The 23,196-nt window shown below is 54.8% G+C and overlaps 8 protein-coding genes across 8 annotated transcripts; 3 read left to right on the top strand and 5 right to left on the bottom strand.

The window, feature by feature from the left end:
• Positions 1–167: 167 nt before the first annotated feature.
• PG997_012799 (peptidase M24- structural domain-containing protein) lies at positions 168–1,955 on the bottom strand (the record flags this gene model as incomplete). Its single annotated transcript, XM_066817113.1, has 4 exons — positions 168–1,037; positions 1,060–1,534; positions 1,592–1,747; positions 1,903–1,955. 4 exons carry the CDS (start codon positions 1,953–1,955, stop codon positions 168–170), a joined length of 1,554 nt encoding a protein of 517 aa, XP_066662805.1.
• Positions 1,956–2,969: 1,014 nt separating this feature from the next.
• Positions 2,970–6,226, bottom strand: PG997_012798 (fungal specific transcription factor; the record flags this gene model as incomplete). The annotated part of the gene is made up of 5 exons (XM_066817112.1): positions 2,970–3,836; positions 3,886–4,897; positions 4,955–5,723; positions 5,786–5,832; positions 5,970–6,226. The coding sequence occupies 5 exons, from the start codon at positions 6,224–6,226 to the stop codon at positions 2,970–2,972; spliced, it is 2,952 nt and encodes a 983-aa protein (XP_066662804.1).
• A 4,423-nt stretch (positions 6,227–10,649) lies between these two features.
• Positions 10,650–12,294, top strand: PG997_012797 (COP9 signalosome complex subunit 1; the record flags this gene model as incomplete). The annotated part of the gene is made up of 5 exons (XM_066817111.1): positions 10,650–10,719; positions 10,786–10,830; positions 10,895–11,175; positions 11,333–11,998; positions 12,055–12,294. The coding sequence occupies 5 exons, from the start codon at positions 10,650–10,652 to the stop codon at positions 12,292–12,294; spliced, it is 1,302 nt and encodes a 433-aa protein (XP_066662803.1).
• Positions 12,295–12,766: 472 nt separating this feature from the next.
• PG997_012796 (uncharacterized protein) lies at positions 12,767–16,467 on the bottom strand (the record flags this gene model as incomplete). Its single annotated transcript, XM_066817110.1, has 10 exons — positions 12,767–13,038; positions 13,194–13,365; positions 13,465–13,548; positions 13,638–14,540; positions 14,686–14,827; positions 14,884–14,921; positions 14,980–15,097; positions 15,156–15,396; positions 15,423–15,800; positions 15,873–16,467. 10 exons carry the CDS (start codon positions 16,465–16,467, stop codon positions 12,767–12,769), a joined length of 2,943 nt encoding a protein of 980 aa, XP_066662802.1.
• A 575-nt stretch (positions 16,468–17,042) lies between these two features.
• PG997_012795 (uncharacterized protein) lies at positions 17,043–17,902 on the bottom strand (the record flags this gene model as incomplete). Its single annotated transcript, XM_066817109.1, is given in 3 exon segments — positions 17,043–17,402; positions 17,422–17,821; positions 17,874–17,902. The coding sequence occupies 3 exon segments, from the start codon at positions 17,900–17,902 to the stop codon at positions 17,043–17,045; spliced, it is 789 nt and encodes a 262-aa protein (XP_066662801.1).
• A 792-nt stretch (positions 17,903–18,694) lies between these two features.
• On the top strand, positions 18,695–19,190 carry PG997_012794 (uncharacterized protein; the record flags this gene model as incomplete). Its single annotated transcript, XM_066817108.1, has 4 exons — positions 18,695–18,716; positions 18,785–18,820; positions 18,933–19,048; positions 19,137–19,190. 4 exons carry the CDS (start codon positions 18,695–18,697, stop codon positions 19,188–19,190), a joined length of 228 nt encoding a protein of 75 aa, XP_066662800.1.
• A 280-nt stretch (positions 19,191–19,470) lies between these two features.
• Positions 19,471–20,523, bottom strand: PG997_012793 (potassium channel regulatory factor; the record flags this gene model as incomplete). Its single annotated transcript, XM_066817107.1, has 1 exon — positions 19,471–20,523. The coding sequence occupies one exon, from the start codon at positions 20,521–20,523 to the stop codon at positions 19,471–19,473; it is 1,053 nt and encodes a 350-aa protein (XP_066662799.1).
• Positions 20,524–21,078: 555 nt separating this feature from the next.
• Positions 21,079–21,916, top strand: PG997_012792 (Sin3 associated polypeptide p18-domain-containing protein; the record flags this gene model as incomplete). The annotated part of the gene is made up of 2 exons (XM_066817106.1): positions 21,079–21,143; positions 21,214–21,916. 2 exons carry the CDS (start codon positions 21,079–21,081, stop codon positions 21,914–21,916), a joined length of 768 nt encoding a protein of 255 aa, XP_066662798.1.
• Positions 21,917–23,196: the final 1,280 nt, after the last annotated feature.

Genomic DNA, 23,196 nt, shown 5'->3' with positions numbered 1-23,196 from the left:
TGCAATGACCCCTGACTACATACATAACTTCTTTGCATGCTAAATTTGACGACGTCTACAAAACGAAAAAAAAACAAAAAAAAAAAACAGTACGCCCAAATTCCATGTGATACTATCAACAACGAAGGCTGCAAGTCACAATAGTGTGCCCTGTCATCCCGCCCCTTTCATTTCCCATTGATGACCTTCAGCATCTCCTCCCCTTTGGGCGCCGTCGTCAGATTCTCGTATCCGTCCTCGGTGACGAGGATGCAGTCCTCGATGCGCACGCCGCCGACGTCCCAGTAGCGGTCGAGCACGCGTACATCGATGTAGCGCGCCAGCTCGGGCTTGCTCAGGTAGTACACCTCGATGTACTCGCGGCAGAAGTAGATGCCCGGCTCCACCGTCACGACCATGCCGGGCTCCAGGGCCCGGCCGAGGACATTGGCACCAGGTACCGAAGAGGAGGCGGAGGCGGAGGACTTGATCATGTAGACGAGGTCCTCGCGCAGGACGAAGTCTCGCTTGTTTTTCCGGCTGCCTACGATCCAGGGGGCGACGGTCGACATGAGCCGCTGCTTGCCGGCGACGTCGTGGACCTCGAGCCCGACGTGGTGGCCCAGCCCGTGCGGGAAAAAGGCGCTGCTCACGCCGCTCTCCAGGATCGTCTCCACCTCCTCGGCGGTCGCGACGGCACCCTTCTCATTACTGTCACTGTCACTGTCACTGTCACCACCGCGGCGCAAGATGCCCAGCTTCAGGAGCTCCTGGGTCGCGACGCGGTGCGCGTGGAGATGCATGTCGCGGAAGCCGGTACCGGGCGCGATCATGTCGATGCACTCTTCCTGCATGCGCGCAACGACATCGTAGATCGCCTTGCCCTCCGTGGTGAACTGGCCGCCGACGGGCAGCGTCCGCGTCACGTCCGAGGCGTAGCACTCCCACTCGGCGCCGGCGTCGAGGACGAGGTGCTGGCGCCCCGCGAGCGGCTGGTCGTTGGCGTCGTAGTGGAGCGTGGCGGCGTTGGGCCCGGCGCCGGCGATGACGGGGTAGGACTGCATGTGCGTTCTCGGCGACGCAGGCCTCCAAGAAGGCCGCCTCGACCTCGCACTCGTTGGCGTAGCGACGGAACCCGGCGCAGACGGCGCGGTGCGCCGCCGAGGAGATGTCGTTGGCGCGGCGGATCATGGCCACCTCGTAGTCCGTCTTGACGACGCGGGCCTCGGCCATGGCGGGCAGCAGGGAGCTCGTGTCGATCTTGATGGTGGGCTTGAGCAGGCCGAGGCCCAAGGACTTGGGGATCTGCTCGGCGCGTAGCACATAGAGAGAGCCGACGTCGCCCAGCGTGGAATTCAGGTACTTGGGCAGATCCGAAATGTACTTCACGTTGTCCACGTCGGACTTAGCGAGGCACTCATCGGGCGATGGCGTTGTGCCGAACCAGAGGATCAGCGAAGGAGGTGTGTAGGGGATCCAAAGGATGAGATTGTCTGCGCCGATATCGTAGGTAACGGCGCAGCCCGGGAAGTTAGCGCCGCTCATATAATAGAAGCTGTTCCGCGTCTTGTCAGCTTTCCGGATTGATGATACGTTCGGGGGGACATGTTACAATCGACGCTGCCGGAATGGGGGCCCCATGTCAGAGTCCTCCCATTGCGATACACCCTTGCCAGGCAAGTAGACGAGGCCATTCTGGACGCCTAACTGCTTGGTGACCTTGTTCGCATGCTCCTTGGCTAACAAAAGGTCAGAACGCGTTGGATGCCTATGCCAACGGAACCGCGAGACGATAATGACGACAGCTTACCAGGATACTTGGTACCAAGTGGTGTTCTGAGTTCAATGGCACTATACAATTGTGTTAGTCAAATCGGCCAATTCCGTCGATGCCAGCTGGCGTTTCTGGGATGTACCACCTACAGGGCATCGAATTCGGCAATTGAGACGACATCGTATTCAACGGCAGCCTCCATTCTGGGTGTTTGGACGGAAGTAGACGATGGTATCTGGATTCGGAAGGTGGTTTTGCGATTGGATGTTGTTGGTTTAAGTGGTATGGTATCATAGAGACAAAGACAAGGTCCGCTTTGGAGCCGACGGTAGGCTTATTATTGCCTTATGTAGGTACTTACGTAGCACGTTGGACACCGCATGGACCGACCTAATATTAGGTACCGTATGGGCTGGGGTAAAACAGACCGAACATCTTGATTCAAGTACATCAGCACGTACCTGCTGCATTGCTATTGGTATTCTAATATACACCCATTGCATACATCCATGACTTCAGGATGCATAAAATACATGTTGAAATCAGTGCAATTATTATGTCTATACGGTCCATATCGTCCATGTCTACTACGTTAAGTACTTATACAAGGTCGTGGACTGCCGAGTATGCCGGCCGTCTTATCGTTGAGTCGCCGCTCCCACCATGTTTACATCCCAAGGCTAGAATCAAGAACGTAGTAACGGTCTGAGAAGGCCTATATTTCAAACGCCGGGACTCAGTCTCGTTAATTAGGTGAAACCAACCAAATGGCTACAAGACAAACAAAACCGAACTGCCAGCCACCATGTGATGCCACCTGCGCCTACGCCAACTCTCGACTCCAGCGGCGCGGTATGTATAGTACACCACATGCATCGTAGTTAACAATCCACATTTAACGAGGCGCAACTTCCGGTCGTCGCCAACTCTTGATTTCATGCTCAGTCCCTGGACCCCCTTCACAGTATTGCCGGGGGCCATCCAAGCATCGTACTGGTGGCCGTGCTTCTCTTCATGCTACGTTTCCTACGCACGCAACCACCCACCACTTATAGATCGTCAACCGTTGACGATAGTGCGTATGCCCCGAATAAAATGTACATTGGCCCCGTGTTCCCGACGTGTCGTCGGCCAAATCAACCGCTCAAGCACCTTAATGATCCGCCTGGGTTGCCACCAAACTCCAATCCCTCTTTTGTCAAATCGCTCAGGGTATCTATGTGCGCTCCATTCTAGTCCAGGTGTGGGAAAATGCCAGACCACGGTGTGTTTGCAAACGTCTCCAGCGTCGTGTCGTGTTGTCGATTTTGCGCTGCCAGCTGCCGTTGCTGGAGGCTCGATAACCGCTGCGTCGGCGGGACTTGGGGAGGTGGCCGGCTCGGCTGCATCGGTACAAACATCGGATCCGAGTACATCTGCGTCGGAAAGTCAAACATCGACTGACTCTGCGTCTGCATGAGGTAAGGGGGAGCGGGCCCATTAGTTGGCCTTCGATTCCGTCATAAGGACCTGTTGTGAAGTACTGCGACGGATCCGGACCGTGGCTGACCACCGGGTTGAGCGAGGGGCTCATGTGCTGCTGGAAACCAAAGTCGGCTCTTGGCTGATGGGGATACGCAAGAGGGTCCTCCGGAGGAAACACCATACCTCCAAGTCTACTCAGAGAATTCATGTCCCCACCAGGTGTCCCATGGTGCATGTTGTGGTGCGTTTGTTGGTGCATGCCGTTTGTGGAAAATGCGTCGACATTGTTACTTGACGCCGACGCCAGCTCCAAAGGCGACATGGATTGAATTGTTGGCGAGAAGTTTGATGAACTGAGATCCTGGGTTTGGATACCCCCCATGACGTCGGGGAATACGTGAGATGAGCCCGGCCCAACTGACGATCTGACTGGCTTGGCCGAACCACTTCTTGATCGGCTGGTGTCATCTTTTCGACGGTGCGTTCTCGTGTGCAGGACGGGTGGCGACGGGGTAGCAATAGCACCGCCTTTTGCGCCGGGAGCTGAACGCTTCTTCGAGGGCGCAGAGGGCTTAGTTCTGACCTTCTTCAAATCGTCGGGGAGACCATCGAAAAGGATCTAGACAATCAGTTGGGGTTTCCATGTAGGCACCAAAGGGTAAACTTACATTGAGCGCATTGCTGATACGATCCGCCGCCATGCTCTTCGGTGCAAGCTTGCTGATCATCTCCCTTCCTGCCGAAGCGTCGGCCATAAGATCCACAACACCTGGCTTCTCCTTATTTTCCAGGATGAAGAAAATTAGAGATATGATGGCAAAGAACTCGGTGAAGAATGTGAACCAGTAAGGCCCAACCAGAGAAACCTGTTTCCGCATCTCGGTACCTATCTGCATGATATTGCGGGCAACACTGATGCCAGCCGCGCCGCAGGCATATGCGCGGTCATCGACCTTTTTACCTGCCGAGATCCTCGGGGAAACGTAGTGTAGGAACGGTCGATATAGTACCATCTGTACGTGCGCGTAGGCAAAACGAAGCAGGTTTCGGACCCGCAGGACCTCTTCCGTGCCCGACGAATTTGGCCGCCAGGCAACAGGAAGTTCTTCGTACCATTCTTGGAGCTTCTTTTCCATCTCTTTGATTTTGGAGTACTTGATCATATAGGATGCGCTGGATTGACTTCCGTCTTCAGAACTGTCAGCCCCCTTCAAAGGGTAGACCTGTCGTATGATCTGGCTCAATATGTCCATCAACCGGGCATGTGCGTTGAAAGCCTCAAAGAAGGACGGCGTTCCAGGTGGCACAGGGAGGATACCGTCCTTCGTAATATGCTCGTCATTTACTGCCGTCGGTAGCAGCTGGTCAACGTCATCGTCATTGAGAAGCATGGGAAATCCGAGCAGTGCGGAAACATATATGTCCAGCTGCCGGCATACGTAAAAGACTCGTCGTCTTGATTCCGTCTCAATGGGATCAAATTTGCGATTGGACAAATTGCGATGTAGTCCCATTCGCAACGCGGACCGTAATGCAATCCCGACAAAGCCGTAGCAGGTGCTCAGATTTGACATGGACTGTATAAAAAAGATCTGAAAGAGGAGCGCCTGGAGGGATGCCAGGTCTCGACACTCTGTGGGATCATTCAGTAATATTCGCGCAGAGGTATAGTATTTCAGGCTGTTCGGTTTGGGTTAGCAAAGAACGTAGAAGATAATGCAAAGAAGAATACCATACCCTTGTTCTATAGCCAGTTCATAAGGCAAAGGCTTTCCTTTCGAGTCCTTCCCGTCCGGCACGTTGTACATGCACCCCAGAGCCATGACAGAGTATGCCAGCGCCAAGTTTTTGTTGTCCTCGCGGTCGTACTCGTGAGTAGGCTTAGCGTACAAACTTTCTAGCATGGCCAGAAATGATGGTATGTGAACGATGCGCAACAGGCATGTCGCGTAGTTTAGGGAATAGTTGCATAGAGTCTTCGCAACCTCGAGTGGAGGCATATCGTATATGTTGGTGCTTGTTGTCGGCATATCCCATCGCGAACTCATCGACGACCTCGGAGAATCGAGCCCAAGAATATTACCGGATCGCCGGCCGCGGGCGTGCAGAGGAGCCTGGTAGTCACGGCCCAAAAGCGTACGGAAGTGATCCTTCATTCTCCGAAAGAATACCGCGCCCGAGGAAACGCCGTGGAAGTCGTAATCGCCCTTATCGTTGAGGTCAAGCGAGCCCAACGTAGGGATCATGGACATCAGTTGTCCGCTCAGCATTGACGAAGAGCTCGACGACGTGTCATCCAACACAAGCCGCTGGCGTTGTGTTCTAGCCTTGTCTCGCATCCGGAATTCCTGTTGCACCGAAGGATCGAGGCTTGGGTCGTTGAGGTCCACGTCAGGCATGAACTTGCGAAGCAGCATTTCTGCGCGCTGTAGCTTGCTCTCGAGAGCCTCGATGTACTGGGGCGCGGGATTCCTCCGCCGATTGGAGGGCTTGTCGTAGGTACATTCTGCAGCGGGTGTCAGCAAACAAGCTGTACGAGCAAGAAGCTCTGCAATAGAGGACAATTACCATAGCTGTAAACCTGACAGTGAGTACACGGCTGTTTGCCATCGCATCTATGCAATCAAAGTTAGTATATAAGTGTTTCTGGTGTTGGCATTTGGCGCGTAAGCTGGAGCGTGCCGCGCATCGAGCGCATGGCCGTCCTCCGAATCGCCTCGGGGCTGTGCTGGGCGATTTCGCGTTGACGTACTTGATCTTTTTCCTCCGGCACTCGTCACAGGCTCTGGTGACCCTTCGCCGTTTCTGCAATGGTGCTGACGGAGCTTCGCCGTTATCGACGCCCTTGCCCTTATGCTGCGACGGGGCAGACGACTCATCGGCGGATTGGGCATCGGAAAGATCCTCGACATCGGACAGGTCGAGGTCCGGGACATCGACGCTCTCGCCTTTGATGGGGGATTCGGGGACCGAGGCGAGAGTCTGCGAGTGTTGCGATGAGGGAGGCATGGCTATCGTCGGTTGGGGTGGGGGTAGCCGTCTCCCTCGAATGACGGTTGGTGGGGTTGTTGGATCGTCCTTAGGAAGGCGCGTCCTTTGTGGGATGCTTGACTTCGTACAATCGACATGAGATGCCTCCCTAGCATTATGGACAGGAGTGCCGCGGACCTACAATCGCAGCCTCCCGCTCATGAGAGAGGCAGAGGAGGACCGGACTGCGATGGTAGGGACCCAAATGAATTAACCGGGGCCGATTACCCGAGACCACTGTTCAGTCAGGTAAGGGAATTACTGGAGACGCAAAAGTTTTTGGCTGTTTTAAACTGACCCAGCACCGCCGCACATTGCAAAGAACGCCCGAAAAGAACAAGCAGATATGGAAAGGGTACAGTGTGTGTTTGGCGTGGGTGAGTTGGGTGAGTGAGCGTGAGGAAACTGGAGAGAGGTGTGGTTGGGCTTGGGTGGTAGCGGAACAGATGCCGGTACGAAAGAAGCGTCGTCGATTGATTGAGAAGGAAAGACAGTTAGGTAGTGGCAGCGGTAGGCTCGACGTTAGGTGGTGGAAACGAATAGGTTAGGCCAGGCCAAAGTTGGATCAGTGGGCGTCGATGGGTGGACGGGATTGGAGACAGGGGGGATTGGAATTGAGATATGGATGGGACAAAACTAGCGGGCGGTAGTAGCGCAGCTCGACGTGCAATTACGTAGTGTAGAGAGAAGGCCAAGGTATGTACGTAGATTTGGATGGGAAGTGGCAGAGTGGAATAAAAATCCCTGGTCGGGAAAGAAGGGGACTAGGGGTCAAGGGTATCGACAATTGATCGAATCGAATGTACGGAGTGTGTCCGTAGATACAAAGGCACAGGAGATTCAGGTCCTTGAAACAACCTGCGAGGGACGTAGGTAGACCACTTTCTTGAGTGTTCCTTGCCGGCAGGCCCAGTTCGCTTGCAGGGGGGTTATGCAAAGCAGAGGGGAAAATCCGAGTCAAGGAAGAACTGGGAGCAGGCAAATTTACGCAGTAACAAGACGTGAGCCCATGGCAAGGAACTTGGGTACGGATCAGTGGTATTGCAAAAGAAGTAACATCGAAGTGGTATGGATGAGGGATCAATTGATGGAGAGGAGGATGGAGGATGGAGGAGGCACTGTATCAGTGGCCCACGCCCACGCCACAAGCGACTCTACTACTACTACCTATGTACTTTGTACCTACTACTGCACTGCAGCGATGGTGGATGGTGTCGCTGTGCTGGACCTGACAAGCTGGCCCTGGACCGACCGGGAATACGAGTCAAGACGCCAAAGTCCAGTCACGTACAAGGCAACTGATCGGTTACGCGGGTTGGCGGGCTAGTGGCGGATATCCCACTGTAGCCCTGATTCAAACGTCGATTTCGGGGGATTCAAGTACGCTTAGCCCCAAAGTGCCCGGCTCGTTTATCGGCATCGATGTAATGAATTCTCTCTTGGTAGTAGAATCCATGTATCCATCGAGCCACCGAGCACCAACCCAACGTGAACCGTTTTTTTTCTTTCTCTTTTGAAGCTGGTCCTAGCCACAATCCATTATCTCCGCGGCGCCGGACACTGAGACGACGCCTGCACCGTATGTGCACTGTCGCGCGCCCGCCCCCTACTACACATAGTGGTATATGCCTGGACGTAGTGCGGTGGGTGGTGGACCAGAAGCGGTTTTGACCTGCGCAAAAAAAAAAAAAAAAAAGATAGCGGGGAGAGAACAGGAAGTTTGGAGTCTGGGAGCCAACCGCCTCTCCGCTTGTGTAAGCCGCCCAGGGGGACACCCATCCCATCCGGAATTGAAATCCCCAGGGGTAATTTGTGGTGCGTCACTGTCTGTCCAGTGCTTGGTCGGGTTGCAAAGGCCGCCTACCTTCATAGCCTCATCGTCGACCCCGGTCCAGCCTGTTGAGAAATAGTATTGTAAGAGGTAAACAAGTTGCGAGTGATTTCCATGGACGACGGGAGCTGGGCCAGTCTGTGTACCTACGCATATGGGCATGTTATCAGACAGACATTTTAAAAAAGAGAGAGAGTCCCAAGTACATGTATGACAAGACACGCCTAATAGCTACATAATCAAGCACGACATTCTTTGCTTTAGCTTGCTATTAAATTTCGTCACTACGACTGTCGCATCCTAGGCTGGCAGGGAGTGGCTTCTATTTTCGGTGGTCCCGCAGCCAGTACCAGCGCTGGCGTTTGCTAATAAGATGCCGACATTGTTTTCTGTTCCATTACGCTTTGCGCAGGCCCGTAGGTTATTTCCGTGCGCCTGCCAGAATGTACTGTCACTCTGTCGAGCCGCCAAAGAACCATCCTATTAGCGGCAGTTAACTAACTCGCTCTATTGAACTCACTGGCGAACCGCAAAATCCCGCGACGGTTAGGGGGCGATGACTGCCGGATTTCTCAATCAATGCCCTGTGTCGTAACGCACTCGTCAAGGCCAACATGTAAGAGCGAGTCTGCTACAATTCCGCGGAGGCCTCGAATCTCCGGAAAAGCAGACCGTTCTATCAAGACTTGACAACACGGCCAAACCTCATGACAATACTCGTGCAGTTCCCCAGGGGCGGTGCTAAATACGCGATGGGCCGACCCCGGTTATCAGCAAGCATCGAGTGGCGTCTCAAAAGGCTGGTGAGGCCGCTGGAGACTGGCTGGCTGGCTGCTGCGTTGCTTTTGTCACCTATTCAACGGGGCAAGCGTTAACGATGAGGCTGCATGGACCAGGAGTATGCATTCTCTGGCCTGTCTAGCCTATCAAGGAACAGCTTTTCACCCAAGTGACGTGCGTTTTGGGCAACGGGGTATCACCGTGTTGTAGCGCGTCCTCCAATGTTGGAAAAAGACCAAGCCAAGACTTTATCTGCGTGCTTCTGCGCGCCTTGGCGCCATCTTGGTGTGGGCAATAGACCAGGATGGTATGTGCCGGATAGCCGGATTGTAGTCTCATCTTTCGGTTTCGGTGGCCCGGTTGGAATAGCGGGAACCCGGCGCGTCCTCGTAACATCTCACAGTCGGGTTGCACGCCGCTGTCCGCCTGTGACAATACATACAACAGCAACGGCCGCCGCGTTTGATGAGCGTTGGAAGGCGGACCAACGGCCCTGGCCACAGCCGGAAACCCTGGGGCTCATCGGCCGAGAGCCGAGCCTGCCAGAGCCGGAACAGCTTTTCGTGCCCGCCCGGTTCGAATCGAACCGCCTTCAACCCTTCGGGTATTGCATACTGCAGGCCATGTCTTGGCATTCCCCTTGGGGCCAACCAGAAATCAGAGAGCTGAAAGCAAGTCTTGAGTCGACGCTCAAACCTGCCGGAACTGTACTTGTACGCGCCATCGCTTGGGGGGGGTTTCCCTCAGCGGCCTTGCAGAAAACCCCAAGTCTGTCCGCCCACCACTGGTTAACTGGGGCTTCTCTCTCAAAACTCTACCACAATATCCTCCCTAATCTGATTTGGGACTCAGGCTAGAATCATGCACGTCGCAGGCGACTCGCGAGCTCATTCTGCGATTTGGTTGGCATCAGTGGCATCAATGACATCGTCGGGTTTGGGGGTCCTGTGCATTTAAGCTCGGAAATCTAACTCGCTTAGGGGATAAATGCACATGTATGCGTCAAGTGGGCAGCCCCTTGATAAAGTCTCGCGCTCTATTGGCAACACCATAAGCATCAAATCCTATTTCTGAAAATGGTGAAAACGCGGTGGTGTTGAGAGGCTACCTAGTTGGATTGCAAGTGCTCTTCGAACCATGCCCGGTAGGTAAGGGCGCTGAATGCATAAGGCACAGGATTGAAGAGGCGGCTGAGACATGAAAGTGATCCGTGAGGGGGTCTGCTTAAAGTGCTGTCATCCGAATGAACGAATGGGGCTCCTTTCTCTTCTTGCTCTTCGCCTCGACAAAGTGTCTCATGACCTGTTGTCGCAGTCGCCGAGATGTGTGTTCTACGTGTACCTGGACTGCTTAATGTAAGTATTCGGAGGTGTGGCTGAGAGAAGAAGCTGAGGTTGACTTAAGTAATCCCCCGCACGTACCTGGTTACCTGCCTACCTACTTCCTTAGGCTAGGCAATCAAGAGGCTGAAGCTACCCCTCCATCCCAAGGCATGAGGCTCCCACGTCTCTCCTCCCCACTTCAGCTTGTCTGCCTTGCAGTCTGGTAATTAATTAATTCCTTCCTACCTACATACGAACATAACATTGAACAAACATTGTGACACCTTGAGGTGCAGCTCAAATACCGATACCAACTTCCCTGTTTTGCGACCCCCTCCGAAAGAGCCTCGCCGATTTCCAACAAGTCGATTCGCATCTGGCGAACCATTTCCCGACCCAACATCTATCTCGACCCACGGTTTATGATAGCCGTTTGGCAGCGACCCCGTCGCGGGACTGTCTAGTGAAGATGGCGTCGACTGACCCTATCCTGCATTTCTTCACCATTATGGAGAGCCAGAGCGGCGTCATTGTGAAGGGTGATTTCTAGTCCACTGCTCTTCCCGGCAACATATGGACGCCCTCGAGCTGACACCACGTAACAGAGACGCCGAAGCTCGACCTTGACCTTTACATCGCCAACTACCGAGGTATATAGGCCATCACTATGCGCCAGTCCAGTCCCTCGCCATATGCTAACACGCCTAATCCTAGGACGAACTTGCTTCGATCGACTGCTCCTGATTGGACGCAGCTCCGTGCCATTATGTGTCGACGCCCTCAAAGCTGCCATATCCGAGGCCAAGAAAGGCAAGGATGTCCAGAGATACCGCGACGCATGGGAATGCATTCGAATCGCGGCCCCCAATGATCCCGAGTCCCAATTGGATACAGCTTGGATCGACAACACGGAAAAGGCGAATAAGATGGAGACGGCTCGGTTGGAGGCTGAGCTTAAACAGTACAAGAACAATCTGGTGAAGGAGAGCATCCGGGTAAGAAGCTGATATTTTGGGTTGGAACGTCCAGTGCGTGTGGCTGACAGCATGAGCAGATTGGTCTGCGCGACTTGGGAGAGCATCTGGAGCAAGTTGGCGATTTGGGGCTGCATCAGACGCCTACCTCCGCATGCGTCCTGAAGCCAGCACGCAGGCTCATATTGTGGGTATTGCTAAGCACCTTATCGGCATAGTCCTCCAGAGACGCGACTGGCCGAGTGTGCTAGCAAACGTCGGCAAGATGCTGACCGGTGGTATGAGCGACGAAGAGCAAAAGGCACACCAGCCGTTCCAGAAGCTGGTGACGGGCATCGCAAACTTGCACTCCGAAAAGTTCTACGAGGCAGCCAAGAATTTCCTCGAGGTCGGCGATCCCTCTATCTGCCAGGGTTGCAATGACATCGCAAGTTCGAACGATGTGGCCACGTACGGTGGCTTGCTGGCCCTTGCCTCGATGGACCGCTCAGAGTTGCAGTCCCGGGTTCTTGACAATTCCAGTTTTAGGAACTACTTGGAGCTGGAGCCCCATATTCGCAAGGCAGTCTCCATGTTCGTCAACGGCCGATACTCGGCATGTCTCGACATACTGGAGAGCTACCGTGCCGACTATCTACTGGATATTCACCTCCAGCCGCATCTGCCTGCGATCTTCTCGGCCATTCGCAACAAGTGCATTGTGCAATACTTCATTCCTTTCTCTTGTGTCACTCTGGAGAGCATGAACAAATCATTTGCCAAGCCTGGCGAATCTCTGGAATCGGAGCTCATTACCATGATCCGAAGCGGTGTGCTCAGGGCCCGTATCAATACTATTGACAAGGTAATCGGATTCACGCCTCCATTTGTTCTGAAGCTACATGCTGACTGATTTCTTAGCTATTGGTTGCTGTCTCAACTGACGACCGAGCTGAGATGCAAGCGAAGGGGCTTGAGATGGCCAAGAATTATGAGAGAGAGGCCATTGAGCGAATCCGCCGTATGAACATCGCAGCTGCCGACCTTGAGGTGAAGGGAACGCGAAAGGGTGTTGGCAACGCCATGTCCAGTATCAGTGGTGAGACCTGGTTTGATGATACACGGCGGCAGTTGAGCCAGGGCGAAAGTTCCGCCGGGTAGAGAGTCCTGGGCCGGTGCAAAGGCTCACCATTGGGTTTGATAATTGGCTGTTAAGCGAGGCAGTACGGGCGTTCAGGGGCGCGGATAAACATGGCTTTGCAAGAATCGATTCACGAAGACTTTGGCCAGTTGGCACTCGGCACTTGAACTCCATTGGTCCGGCCCGCGTGTCGGGCTTCACGACATGGAGCATGAATACATCTAGTAATATGAAGTTTTGCCATGTCATGTGGCACTTGAAACACGAATTTCACCAATTCTCGTCTAATAGAATAAACTGTGATTGCAACTTTCTCCATATCAGGATTGGTGATATTTAGTAGTCGACGGGTCCTGAGACCAAATATAGCTTTTTGTAAATGGACAAATCAGTCTGACTTGCTCTGTGACCAATATCTCAAGATATTGAGGCGAGTCTTCAAGCTCGGCAGGACGTTGCGAAATGCCCACCCAAGCTCGTATACGAGCCACATCAGATGGAGTCATCCGCAGCATCATCGGGCCAGCACGTCGCCACCGCCAACTTGCCCTCTTTGTTCTCCTCTAAGGACAAGACTACCGAGGCGCCAAACTGCAGCGGGTTGTTCTCCCACAGCACCACGTCCTTGCTTGGTTCCAGCCCCAGAATCGCCTCGGCGTTCCTGGAGACCAGCCGGACGGCCTCGTGCTCGCTGATGCGGGCGTACTTGGCCGCCCAGGCCGCCTCGAGCGCCAGGCTCTGGATCCGGGAGTCGCCTTGGGGTACTGTTTTTGCTCGAGTCAGCGAGATTTCCTAGAGCTGGGCCCTGATGGCACCGCTAGAGTCGTTGCGGTGTTGGGGGTGGTTTTGTTTAGGAGCAAATGGCGTATGAAATGGGAATTACACCCGAGAACAGTTGATAAAAACCCAAAATGCATACGATCTCCTTTCACGGCAACGGCGTAGAGGACGCCTGCCTCGCTCAATACGCTGGCGGGGCTGCGTGTCAGGGGCGGCCCTACGAGGTAGTCTTTGCCCTCCCAGGTCGCGAAGCCTGGTCGTGTGGCCGAAAGGATGACGGGGATCCCGGCGTCGGCTAGTTCGTTGGCGACCTGCACAAGACACAATGACATGGTTAGTCAGGTTCTCACTTTTAAAGGAGCTATTTGTCGTCATTGGAAGCTAGGGGCAATAATCCTGCATGTGCTTACCAAAGGCGCTGCGTGTCCGCCGTTGAGAACCATGTTGACGCCTGGGAAATCCCTCTTGATGGCGATGATCTGTTGAGTAGCCGCCTACATGATGTGAAGACAATCATTAGAGCCAAAAGGCTTTCCTGGTGTTCGTTTGCTCCAGGTTGGAAACGCTCGGGGGGAGGACGTACCAAATTTACCACTGACACAAGGAGCGGCATCTGCCCGTCCGCCACCATCCCGTACACGCTTTCGTTGGCTTTCCCCTTGTTCTCCAGCAAGATGCCCCGGAGCGTCTGTATGGCCTGGCTAACGCTCCCCTTGGCCTTGTTCTTGTCCCCGATGACTACATGCAATCCCACGTTGTCCCGGAAGACCCCACCGTCTAGAATGGTCTGCGTGCCACTGGTCTTAAGGCCGACCGACACGCCCTGCAGCATGCCGTCCGAGCCCAGCTCGGGTGGCGTAACCACGCGCGTGACGCCTCCAATGCGCGCACGGGCGAACCCCTTACCGTCGAGGTAGGCGCCATACTTGGCGTGGTCGATGGAGGCTGGATCCCGCACCTCCTTAACCGACGCGGCCCCGTTTCCAGTCGACGCTTGCGTGGCGATCTCCTTGAGGCCGATCAAGTCAGTCAGCGCCGTTAGGCCAGGAAGCAAATAGCCGTTCTGCAGCTGCACATGCATGGGACGGTCGTTAGTAGTGGCGACTGAGGCCACGGCTGTTCTGCAGGCGTCGTGGGTGCCAAGACATGAGATCTGGCCCTTGTCGATGACCAACGTAAGATTATCAGACATCCCGGATGGTGGAATGCCATTGGATAGTTGGGGGTAGTTGTCCAGGAAGGACTTCCGGATGCCTTGGATGACGAAGCTTCGGCTTTTCTTCTTTGCCGAAGTACAGAAGTCCTTGGCTTCCGTCTCCGACTTCCTCACACGCATCTTCGGGACGTCCACAGGGGCCAACGGGGCTACATGCGCCTCCAAATACGACCCAGTAGCTTTCTCAACGTCCTCGGACTTGAGTGTGGCAACACCATCGATGAAGACCTGCTGCGGAGTGGCGCCGATGGATAATGGATGGGAGTCCCACTGCAGCTAATGTCAGGATTGCTATCACCCGTGTTCATGTATGCTAGACCGAATCTCTCCCTGATACTAGATCTGGCAGCTTACTAGTGGCTCTGTCTGGGACCGGCTCTTTGCTTGCATGATGGATATCAGGTATTGGACTTACAACAACTATGTCAGCATCATACCCTTTCCGCAAGTAACCAACCCGGTGCGCTACATCGATCGCCTTTGCCGGAATTGAAGTCACGGCCTGTAGGGCCTTCTCGGCTGGGAGGTGAAATGCGTGGCCGATGGCTGCTTGCGACCTGTGTGGCTGTGAGCGTAAGATCCCAGATATGCAGGGGTGCAGTTGCGAACATACAAGACATATTTCGCGTTTGTACTCTCGAAGAAATGGTCCTGCTCGAGGTTAGCTGAGATGGGCTGTATCAGGGAAGCAGCCAGAATTGCGCCATACCGACTTATACGCAACAGGAACTCCGTGCCTATCGAGTATCGCACCAGCGTACAGGTTCGGATAGTACGCCTCCTGCTTGTATAACGAGATCTCCGCAAACGTTGCAATCGTGATGTTACTGGTATCGATCGACCCGTCAGTACGGATCCCATCCGAGCGTGCAGCTTGAAACTCACTCTCCGTACTCCTTTAACATCTCGGGGACTTGCCACGCCTCGATGGCGTGGTGGAACGCGCGAACCCGTACGCCGAAGTCCCGCGTGACCCGGAGCATGGTCTCCATGTCCTCCGGCTCATAGCAGTGGTTGTGCATCGCGATGCGGCCGCGCATGAGACCGATGGTGGACTCGAGCTCCAGCTCCTCGGGGTAATCCCCCGCCTGCTCCATGAACCGGGTCTGCTCTGCCGCCGCGGCCCCTTCCGAAGCTGAGCCGCCGACTCACACCACGCATCCTGCTTGTCCATCAGCTGCTTGGCGCGGCTCAAGTGACGGCGCAGGATGTAGGCCAGCCCGAAGCGCTCGTGGCCGTACGAGTGCTTGGGGTTCTCGCCGCAGGCGAACTTCATGTACCGGTGCCGGTCCTCCGTCGGGAGGCCACGCTCCAGCAGCATCTCCTCGACCACGTACTCGCCCGAGTCGCCCGACTTGAGAACGTTCTTGATCACGGTCCCCTCTCCGCCCATGGTGTTGGCCGAGCCGGGAAGGATCAGGCTGGTGGTGATTCCTCCCGAAGCGATGATCTCGGTGGATTTCTCGTATGCCTTCATGGAGTCGATTATCCTCAAAAATGGTGTAAGGGTCCCGAACATGGAGTTGATTTCTGATTGTATTTAGTTTTCAACTCTCTGCGAGTTCGATCTTTATCTGTGGTTAACTTGACAGTAAGACGTACCGTTATTATCTTCGCTGATTGACGTCCCTGGCCACGACCCGGTCGTGTGATGCGAGTGCATGTCCACCAAACCGGGTGTCACATATCTGCCCCGAAGGTCAAATTCTCTGACCCCCATTATCCTAGACTCCGCATTGGATGCCGGCGTGACCGAGGTGATGAGGCCCTTGGAGAACCTGATATCGACAGGGCCCGAGACGAAAGATTCACCGTCGAAGAGGGTCGCATTGCGCAGGACGACCGTCTCGCCTTGCCCTCGGATCGCGTTCCATCTCGAGTTCGTCTCCCTGATCTCCGGCATGGGCTCGGCTGGCCGAACATAACGGGCAGCACATGCCTTCAAGGCCGCCTCGAACTTGATGGTTGTTGACGATGAGGCCGACCCCTTGGTTGGTGTGCGATTGAGAAGCGTACCCCTTTGAAGCAACACATAGAGATATGTGATACCGAAAGTGAGAGTCAGAGCAAGCAGTACCGGGACCGAGCAGGGTTTGTGCAATCTGCGTCTGAAGCGCGGCTGACGATGATGTGCATAAGCCTCTGCCTCGTATGGCGGCGGTGACATAGACAGGCCGTCTTCATTCTTGGTTGCCATGACTTCGCTGCTCCTTTAGTCTCGTTCGAACCGTTTCAGGCGCATCGGTTCTTGGTTAATTGACCAGAACATAAATTGCCAAACCGGTAATTTCAGAATAACAGATCAGACGCAAAACTAGCCGTGCCTATAACAATGTCTCCCCTGGTGCGAGTTCAAAATGTGTCAACAGAGACTGAACCGAAGTGACAACTGTATTTCTTTAGTATGTGAGGAACCCCGACAAATATGTAACAGGCTGACGTACGGCATCGCTCGACATTCTTGCATGTCACATCCCAAACAAGAAGGAGCTAATGGTTCCCTGCATATACCCTTGTACATGAGCACGACGAAAATTCACACCGCGCTTACGACGCCGGCTAGGATGAAGAGCAAACAGCACTCGCTCATGGGAGTATTTACTGAATCGTGATATAAACTTGGTATTAGAAAGGTGCGTAATTTGCAGCGTGGTTATTACAAGTCCTCTTGCGATTCCATCGCTCAGGTTATTTCATGACGTATACGACTCCATGGCTCATCCCGTGTAGACGACGATCGCGTGCCGGCCGAACCCCGGGTCTTTCCCACTTCTAGGGGAATTTGATTCCGTAGCTGCTATCGATTTCCTTGATCTTCGCCACCGACTTCTGGTAGCCGGGCTCCTTCTCCATCCGGTCCATCCAAGCCCACAGCTTGGGGTACTGCTTCTCCGGCGATTGCTCCCATTTGCCAAACGTGCTGAATTGGTCCTTGCCCGTAACGAGACCAAATGCGAGCACAATGTCCGCAGCGCTGAGCTGGGTACCGCACATGTAGTCACCCCCGGAGGTTGTGATCTGCTCCTCGAGGAAGCCAAGGTGGGTCTTGGCATTGGGGAAGATGAATGCGGAGAAGATCTGGTTCGCGATCATGGTGGTCAGGGGCCGCACGAGGAACGGCACCTTGGGGCCCTTTGAGGTTGCCCAGCACCATGGCCATGATCAGCACGGGCATCAGGCTGCCTTCGGTGTAGTGCAGGAAGTACTGCCAGCGCATCCACTGCTCCGTCTCGCCGCCGGCCTTGCCCTCCTGGCCCTCGCGGTAGCGTGCCGGCATGAGCGCGCTGACCTTGCTGCCCGGCTGGGCAAAGTGCTCGCAGAGGTATTGCGTGATGAAGCCCGTCTCTGCGATCACGACGGGCTTGGCGCCAGTGGTGGCGGCATCCGACGGCGTGATGGTGATGACGGGCGACTTGCCCAAGGCGTGAATCTGCTTCAGCTCGGGAGGCGCAAGCATGGTCTCCTTGTTGCGATGGAAAAGCTCGAGCTCGTAGTCCAGCTTGAGCTCTTCCAGCAGCCAGAGGATGCTCTGGGCTCTGGACTTCTCGAGCCTGCCGAGTGTCAGTTCCTTTTCCTAACAATGAGTACGTAGTGAACAATTACCAGTAAAGCTTGATCTTGGGCTGTGCCATGATGTTGATGTTGTCCCGTATAAGCTACAGACTAGACAATGTGGTTCCAACTTGACAAGGAAGCTCTACAGATGCTGTGGTTTGCAGAGAGGAAAAAGAGAAGTGATGTTACAGAGACTTGGAGGTCAGATGATGCTAGAAAGGCCGTAGGCGCTTCTATAATACCCAAGGCGTAATAAGTGAGCAAGCAGAGGAAGAACTCAGCAGATCGTACGAAGATTCGCAGGAGCGACCCACCGAAACTACTAACTTACAAAACAAGCCTCGGCAGATATCTGCATCTAGCTAGGCAAGCGGAAGCTCCGGCCGCACCTGTTTACTCTGTTTTTGTCCATGATGTAGATGTACACGCCGATCACTACGAATTCAAAGCAGGGGCGGCGGGGTTGGGAAACTCTCAGTCGCCTGCTTGCCTGCTCGCCGAGGGAATCCGTGACGCATCCTGGGGCGTGCATCAGATCAGATTAGTTATTCACGTCGTCGCATGTTCCATCCATGATCAGATCGGGTGGGGAAACCGCAGGTCTTCGCAGATGGGATTTGCCCCGTCTTACAGGATGAGGTAACTTGTACTCCGTAGCGGTACCTGAGCTGGCTGGCTGAGAAACTGCGCCACTGGCAACCAACTGTGTGGCTCATGCCCGCCCGAGGCTGAGCGTTGATCCGAGCGCCCTGCGAACCACCAAGCTTCAACCCGAGCAGCGCTGCGAAACCTCGCAACGAAGTCGTCACAGTTCACGAAACCGCATAACACCACACCCAGTGCAAGACGATCAATCCAAGTTCGTCAAGATGGCTGGCCTCAAGCACTACAGTACGAAAACAATACCTATGATCCCCAATTGACGTGCGAACAGACAAGCTAACAAAGCGCCTTCACAGAGATGTCGATGGACCCGGCCATCCAAAAGCTGGGGAGTACGTTCTCACCCATCCCCCGAACCAATTGACGCCTACGACGACCCGTACGGATGCAGAAAATGGGCGCCATCTTGGCAGGTTGTGGGAGAGTGCTAACTTGCGGCTCCAGACATGACCACGAACCGTCACAAGTACTTCCGCTTTAACCCCCGTACCGCCCGCCTGACCTTCATCTACGCCATGGTTGTGCCCGCCCTCTTTGGTGTCTTGGCATACCAGACCGACGTAAGTCTTTTCGAACCAGCCCGGTCGCTTCAATCGAGGCGGAAAGAAGTCTACCCACGGATATCTGACCAACGACATAATCTCACAGGGCCGATGGGATCTCCGAGCGAAGCGGAGGGGTGATGTGATCTCTGAGTACTAGAGTCGGAGGAGCCGGGACTACGAATACTGGGAAGCTCAGTCTACAGGGGAAGACACTGTACATATTAGGGGCTCACACCAAGGGGCAGAAGCCGACTGGCATTGAACAAGCAGATCTGCAAACATTCTGATATGTGAAGAGGGTTCACCCGACAACCTTTCGACCGTCAATTTTGGGCCGTTTCGAGACACGAATCGAGCCAAATCACCATTTTTGGAGTGTTTTCCAAGGCCAGCATATGGCAGAATCATGATATATATAAGGGGCTGTCCCTCATGGTCTAACCCATCAACTGCCGCACATCCTCTGGCGGCCACCTGACCTGTGCAAAGGTCAAACACCGCTTGATACTCTGTAGAAACTTTCGCGTAACTTCGTCGCCCATAACATGACCCCTCTCGCCGTTGTGTAGCTTCTCCCGGGCACTACGCTCGTGAATACCCACCATGGTGACACCGATGGGCCAGGCCGCCTTGCCGATGCTGAGGCGCAGGTAGCCGTCGTTGGCGTCGACGTAGCGGCGCTCCTGGGCGGCCTGAACGATCTCGATGACGGGCTTGAGCACGTCGTCCTCGAGCTCGTTCTTCTCGAAGCGCCGGAACAGCGGCACCATGTTGTCGCGGCTCTGCGTCATGGCGCTGATGGCCGCCTTGCTCTCGAACGTATCGCGCCGCTCCTCGCGCGCTAGCGCGGCCTCCCACTCGCGCAGCACCATGGTGAAGTATGACGCTAGCTGCCGGAACAGGTATTGGCGGGCCTCTTTGTCGGTCGGGATGTTACCGTCCGTGATGCGCATGTCCTTCTCGTCCACCAGCTGTAGGGTTGTCGGGATTGGGCCCCGGGTTATGACGGTCGTCAGCTTGCGGTACCGCCGCAGCTGGCCCCGATGCGTCTCGGCGAACAGCGTGGCCGGCTCGCCCAGCTCCCGCAGCTTGGTCACCAGCTCGTCGTCGGGAATGTCCTCCGTGCCGTCCTCGGGCGCGTCCGTCGCCTCACTGCTGTCCTCTTTCCGCAGCTCGGGGAGCCCCAGGCGTTTCCTGCGTTGGCGTTCCTCCTCGGCAGTGGCCTCCTCGCGCCGCCGCCTCGTCTCCTCCTCGAGCTTGCGTCGCTTCTCCGTCTGGACGAGGGCTTCTTCGGCGGCGTCCTCCTCGCGCTTGCGCTTCTCGGCGGCTTTGAGGGCGCGCTTTTCTTCCAGGGCTTTCTGTTCGGCGAGGTAGGCGGCCTCGCGTTGGGCTTCGGCTTCGGACCGCCTTATGTATTTCTTGGATTTCTCTTCGGCGGCTGGGGCCTTGGCCTTCGCGATTTCCTTGGACATGAGCGAGGCGAAATCCATGCTGGGCAACTGGATGTGTACAATTTTCTGTATCAGCCAAGTGTAGTTGTGAATCGGGCTCTTGGATTAAGTATTGTAGTGGTCGTATTATTTGGTTGATTTGTTGATTTGTTGGTCCAGAAGTTGAACAAGATCAAGTTGAACCCGACCTTCTAGAACATTTGCGTGGGGTGCCTGCTAAGGCGTTTACCGGAGATAGGTCAATCAGTTGGCTGATTTAGGCCTCTTTACTGGCATTCGGCCAGAGCCTCAGCGCTAATCGATTAAGGTTTCCAGCGAGAGTGGGACAATGACAGCTCGCAACCGACCGGCTCCAGCAGCAATTAGTAGCTCCAATTGATCCCAACATAGTATCAGCTCTCGAATCCCGAATTGTACCTGTCCCTCGCGCTGTTCTTCCATTTCCCAACCTCATACGTCTGGTAGTACCGCGGACCCCTGGGGCACGCTTGGGAATACTTGTTTCTACGTCCATGATGACTTGAAGCGATACGTTCTTTTTCCCTTTGGCAGCAGAGGAAGCAGCCCCCCGGCGACTTGTATACAGAAACCAAGATGGACCATCGCGACAAGCCTCCATTCGCGTTGCAGCTGTTCTACCGCACCGGCGCATTTCACAGGTAAGCATATTCCCATTGCGAGTCTATTCAGGAAAGCAATGCTAACTCAACATGTCTCCTCAAAACGCAGACCCGACGAATTCTCTGCGCACCACCTTCCGCCACACCTCACTGTCCATACTTGGAATGACTGCACACTCCTCGAGCTAGCGCATCACCTGGCCTCGGCTCCTTCGTTATTACTACCGGAACCCGCCATCGGCACCCGTCTGGCCTTCCGTCTGATCTTCCCCGACACGCGTAGCGGCAATGGCGGCGGCCCTTCTGCCTACCAGCCATCCAGTGGCGGGGGCGCGCGGTTCATGGTCAAGGACCTCGGCAGTCTCGTCATTGGGGATGGCGGGCCAGGCCTAGACCCAGATGACGCCGAATGCGTCAAGCAAATCGATTCGACCTCGGACGCAGAGAAGACGCTTGCAGATGCGCGCTTTGTCGTTGGGGACTACATTTCGGTGGCCATCCTGCCGCCGCTTGGCGATGGGAGCGTGGCGCCAGCCAGCAGTGCGAGGATGGGACGCGGCGCCGGGGCCGGGGAGGCGGGCAGAGTACGTGATCGATTCTCTGGGATCGGAGGCGGCCCAGGGGGCCACAGAGATAGGGAGAACGGGTTTGGAGGCGGCGGACGTCCGGGGAGAAGCCGCGGAAGAGGAGGCGGCCCAGGAGGCCCTGATGAATTCGGACGTGGTGGCGTGCCTATGGGCGAGTGGAGGAGAGGAGAGAGGCTGCCAGATGCGCCTCCAGCCGGACGAGGTAGAGGCAGAGGGCGTTTCTGAGAGGGAAAGTACTTATCCATACATATGTTCTTCTTGGGAGACGCCCCTTAATACGAGCATTGCGTCAAAATCCGGACACAAGAGTTACAGGCCGTGATGCGCTGTGTCAAGGAATGGCTGTTTGTGAAAGTCCACAGCCTCATAAGCGATGTGCAGTTCGGCTTTATGCAAACCACTTGTGAAGACCGATGCAGCTGGGTTCGCAACATCAGTTCTTGGAGCAACCAGAGTTCTGATGCAAAAAGGGACTCTTATTCTTTTCACGACATCATCAAGACTGTGAGAAAGTCAAAAAGATAAATTTGTAGGGGTCTTGCCGGGGATCGAACCCGGGACCTCTCGCATGAAGCATCAGGGTGAACCCTAAGCGAGAATTATACCACTAAACCACAAGACCGAAACCCCTTGAATCAGGTTCATGATAGTGATGAGCTTATGATGGGTTATAAAAGCGTTGGCAGGATGGTGGCCCGAGGTCCGAATGGTGGGCTTATCCAATTTTCGGTGGTGGGATCGTCGACGACAGCATCAGGCCACTGTGGGTGGGGTGCGGCCCCTGGATAAGCTCCTCAGGATCCATCAGTAGAATGCACGTCTCAGCTCCGCAGGTGCCGTCTTGAGACATATGCGGGTGGGAGACATGGCCATGTGCCCCCTACTCTTTCCATCGGGCCCGGGCTGGGTTGTCGACCTACACGGGTGATCACTGGCGACACAAGCGAGAAACAGAAGATCGCTCATAAATCGGCATGAACTGAATGGAAGGAGTTATCAAGCATCAGTGACTATTGCAGGAGAGAAATGATGATCCAGTGGATGGTGTGAGTGAATGCTGCTGCGTCTACAGAATAAGGGCCCATGTGTTGTGTGTGTATTGTCGATCGAGAACTACTCACCTCAGAGATCGAAAATCATGGCCGAAGACGGGGTATAACAGAGTGCCGACATTGTAGCGCCCCTTTCCCGTCTAGGTCTGTCTAGATCAAAGCGACAGAAAGAAGAGCACGCAGAAAGAGGATTTCCCCAGAGTTTGTTATACCTGTCCTCGCAAGAATAAAACAACGGCGAGAAACTAAACTGCGGGCAGAAGAAAAGCCATACGCGAAATGGCCGGAATATCGATGGTGATGATGATGCCTTTGGACGTGGCCAGGTTGGGGGGACTAAGTTGTTTTTAGCCAGCTGCATCTCGAGAGCGACGAACTAACTGCTTACTATTTGAACACCAGTCCTTGGGCCAACCAAAAGTCCTGTCGGTCAGCTCGGCAATGGCTGTGAGA

The sequence above is a fragment of the Apiospora hydei genome (genome assembly GCF_038363865.1).
Source record: "Apiospora hydei strain CBS 114990 chromosome Unknown utg000009l_segment0_segment0, whole genome shotgun sequence".
Taxonomy (NCBI): Eukaryota; Fungi; Ascomycota; class Sordariomycetes; order Amphisphaeriales; family Apiosporaceae; genus Apiospora; species Apiospora hydei.
This window is presented reverse-complemented; position numbering and strand designations above follow the sequence as displayed.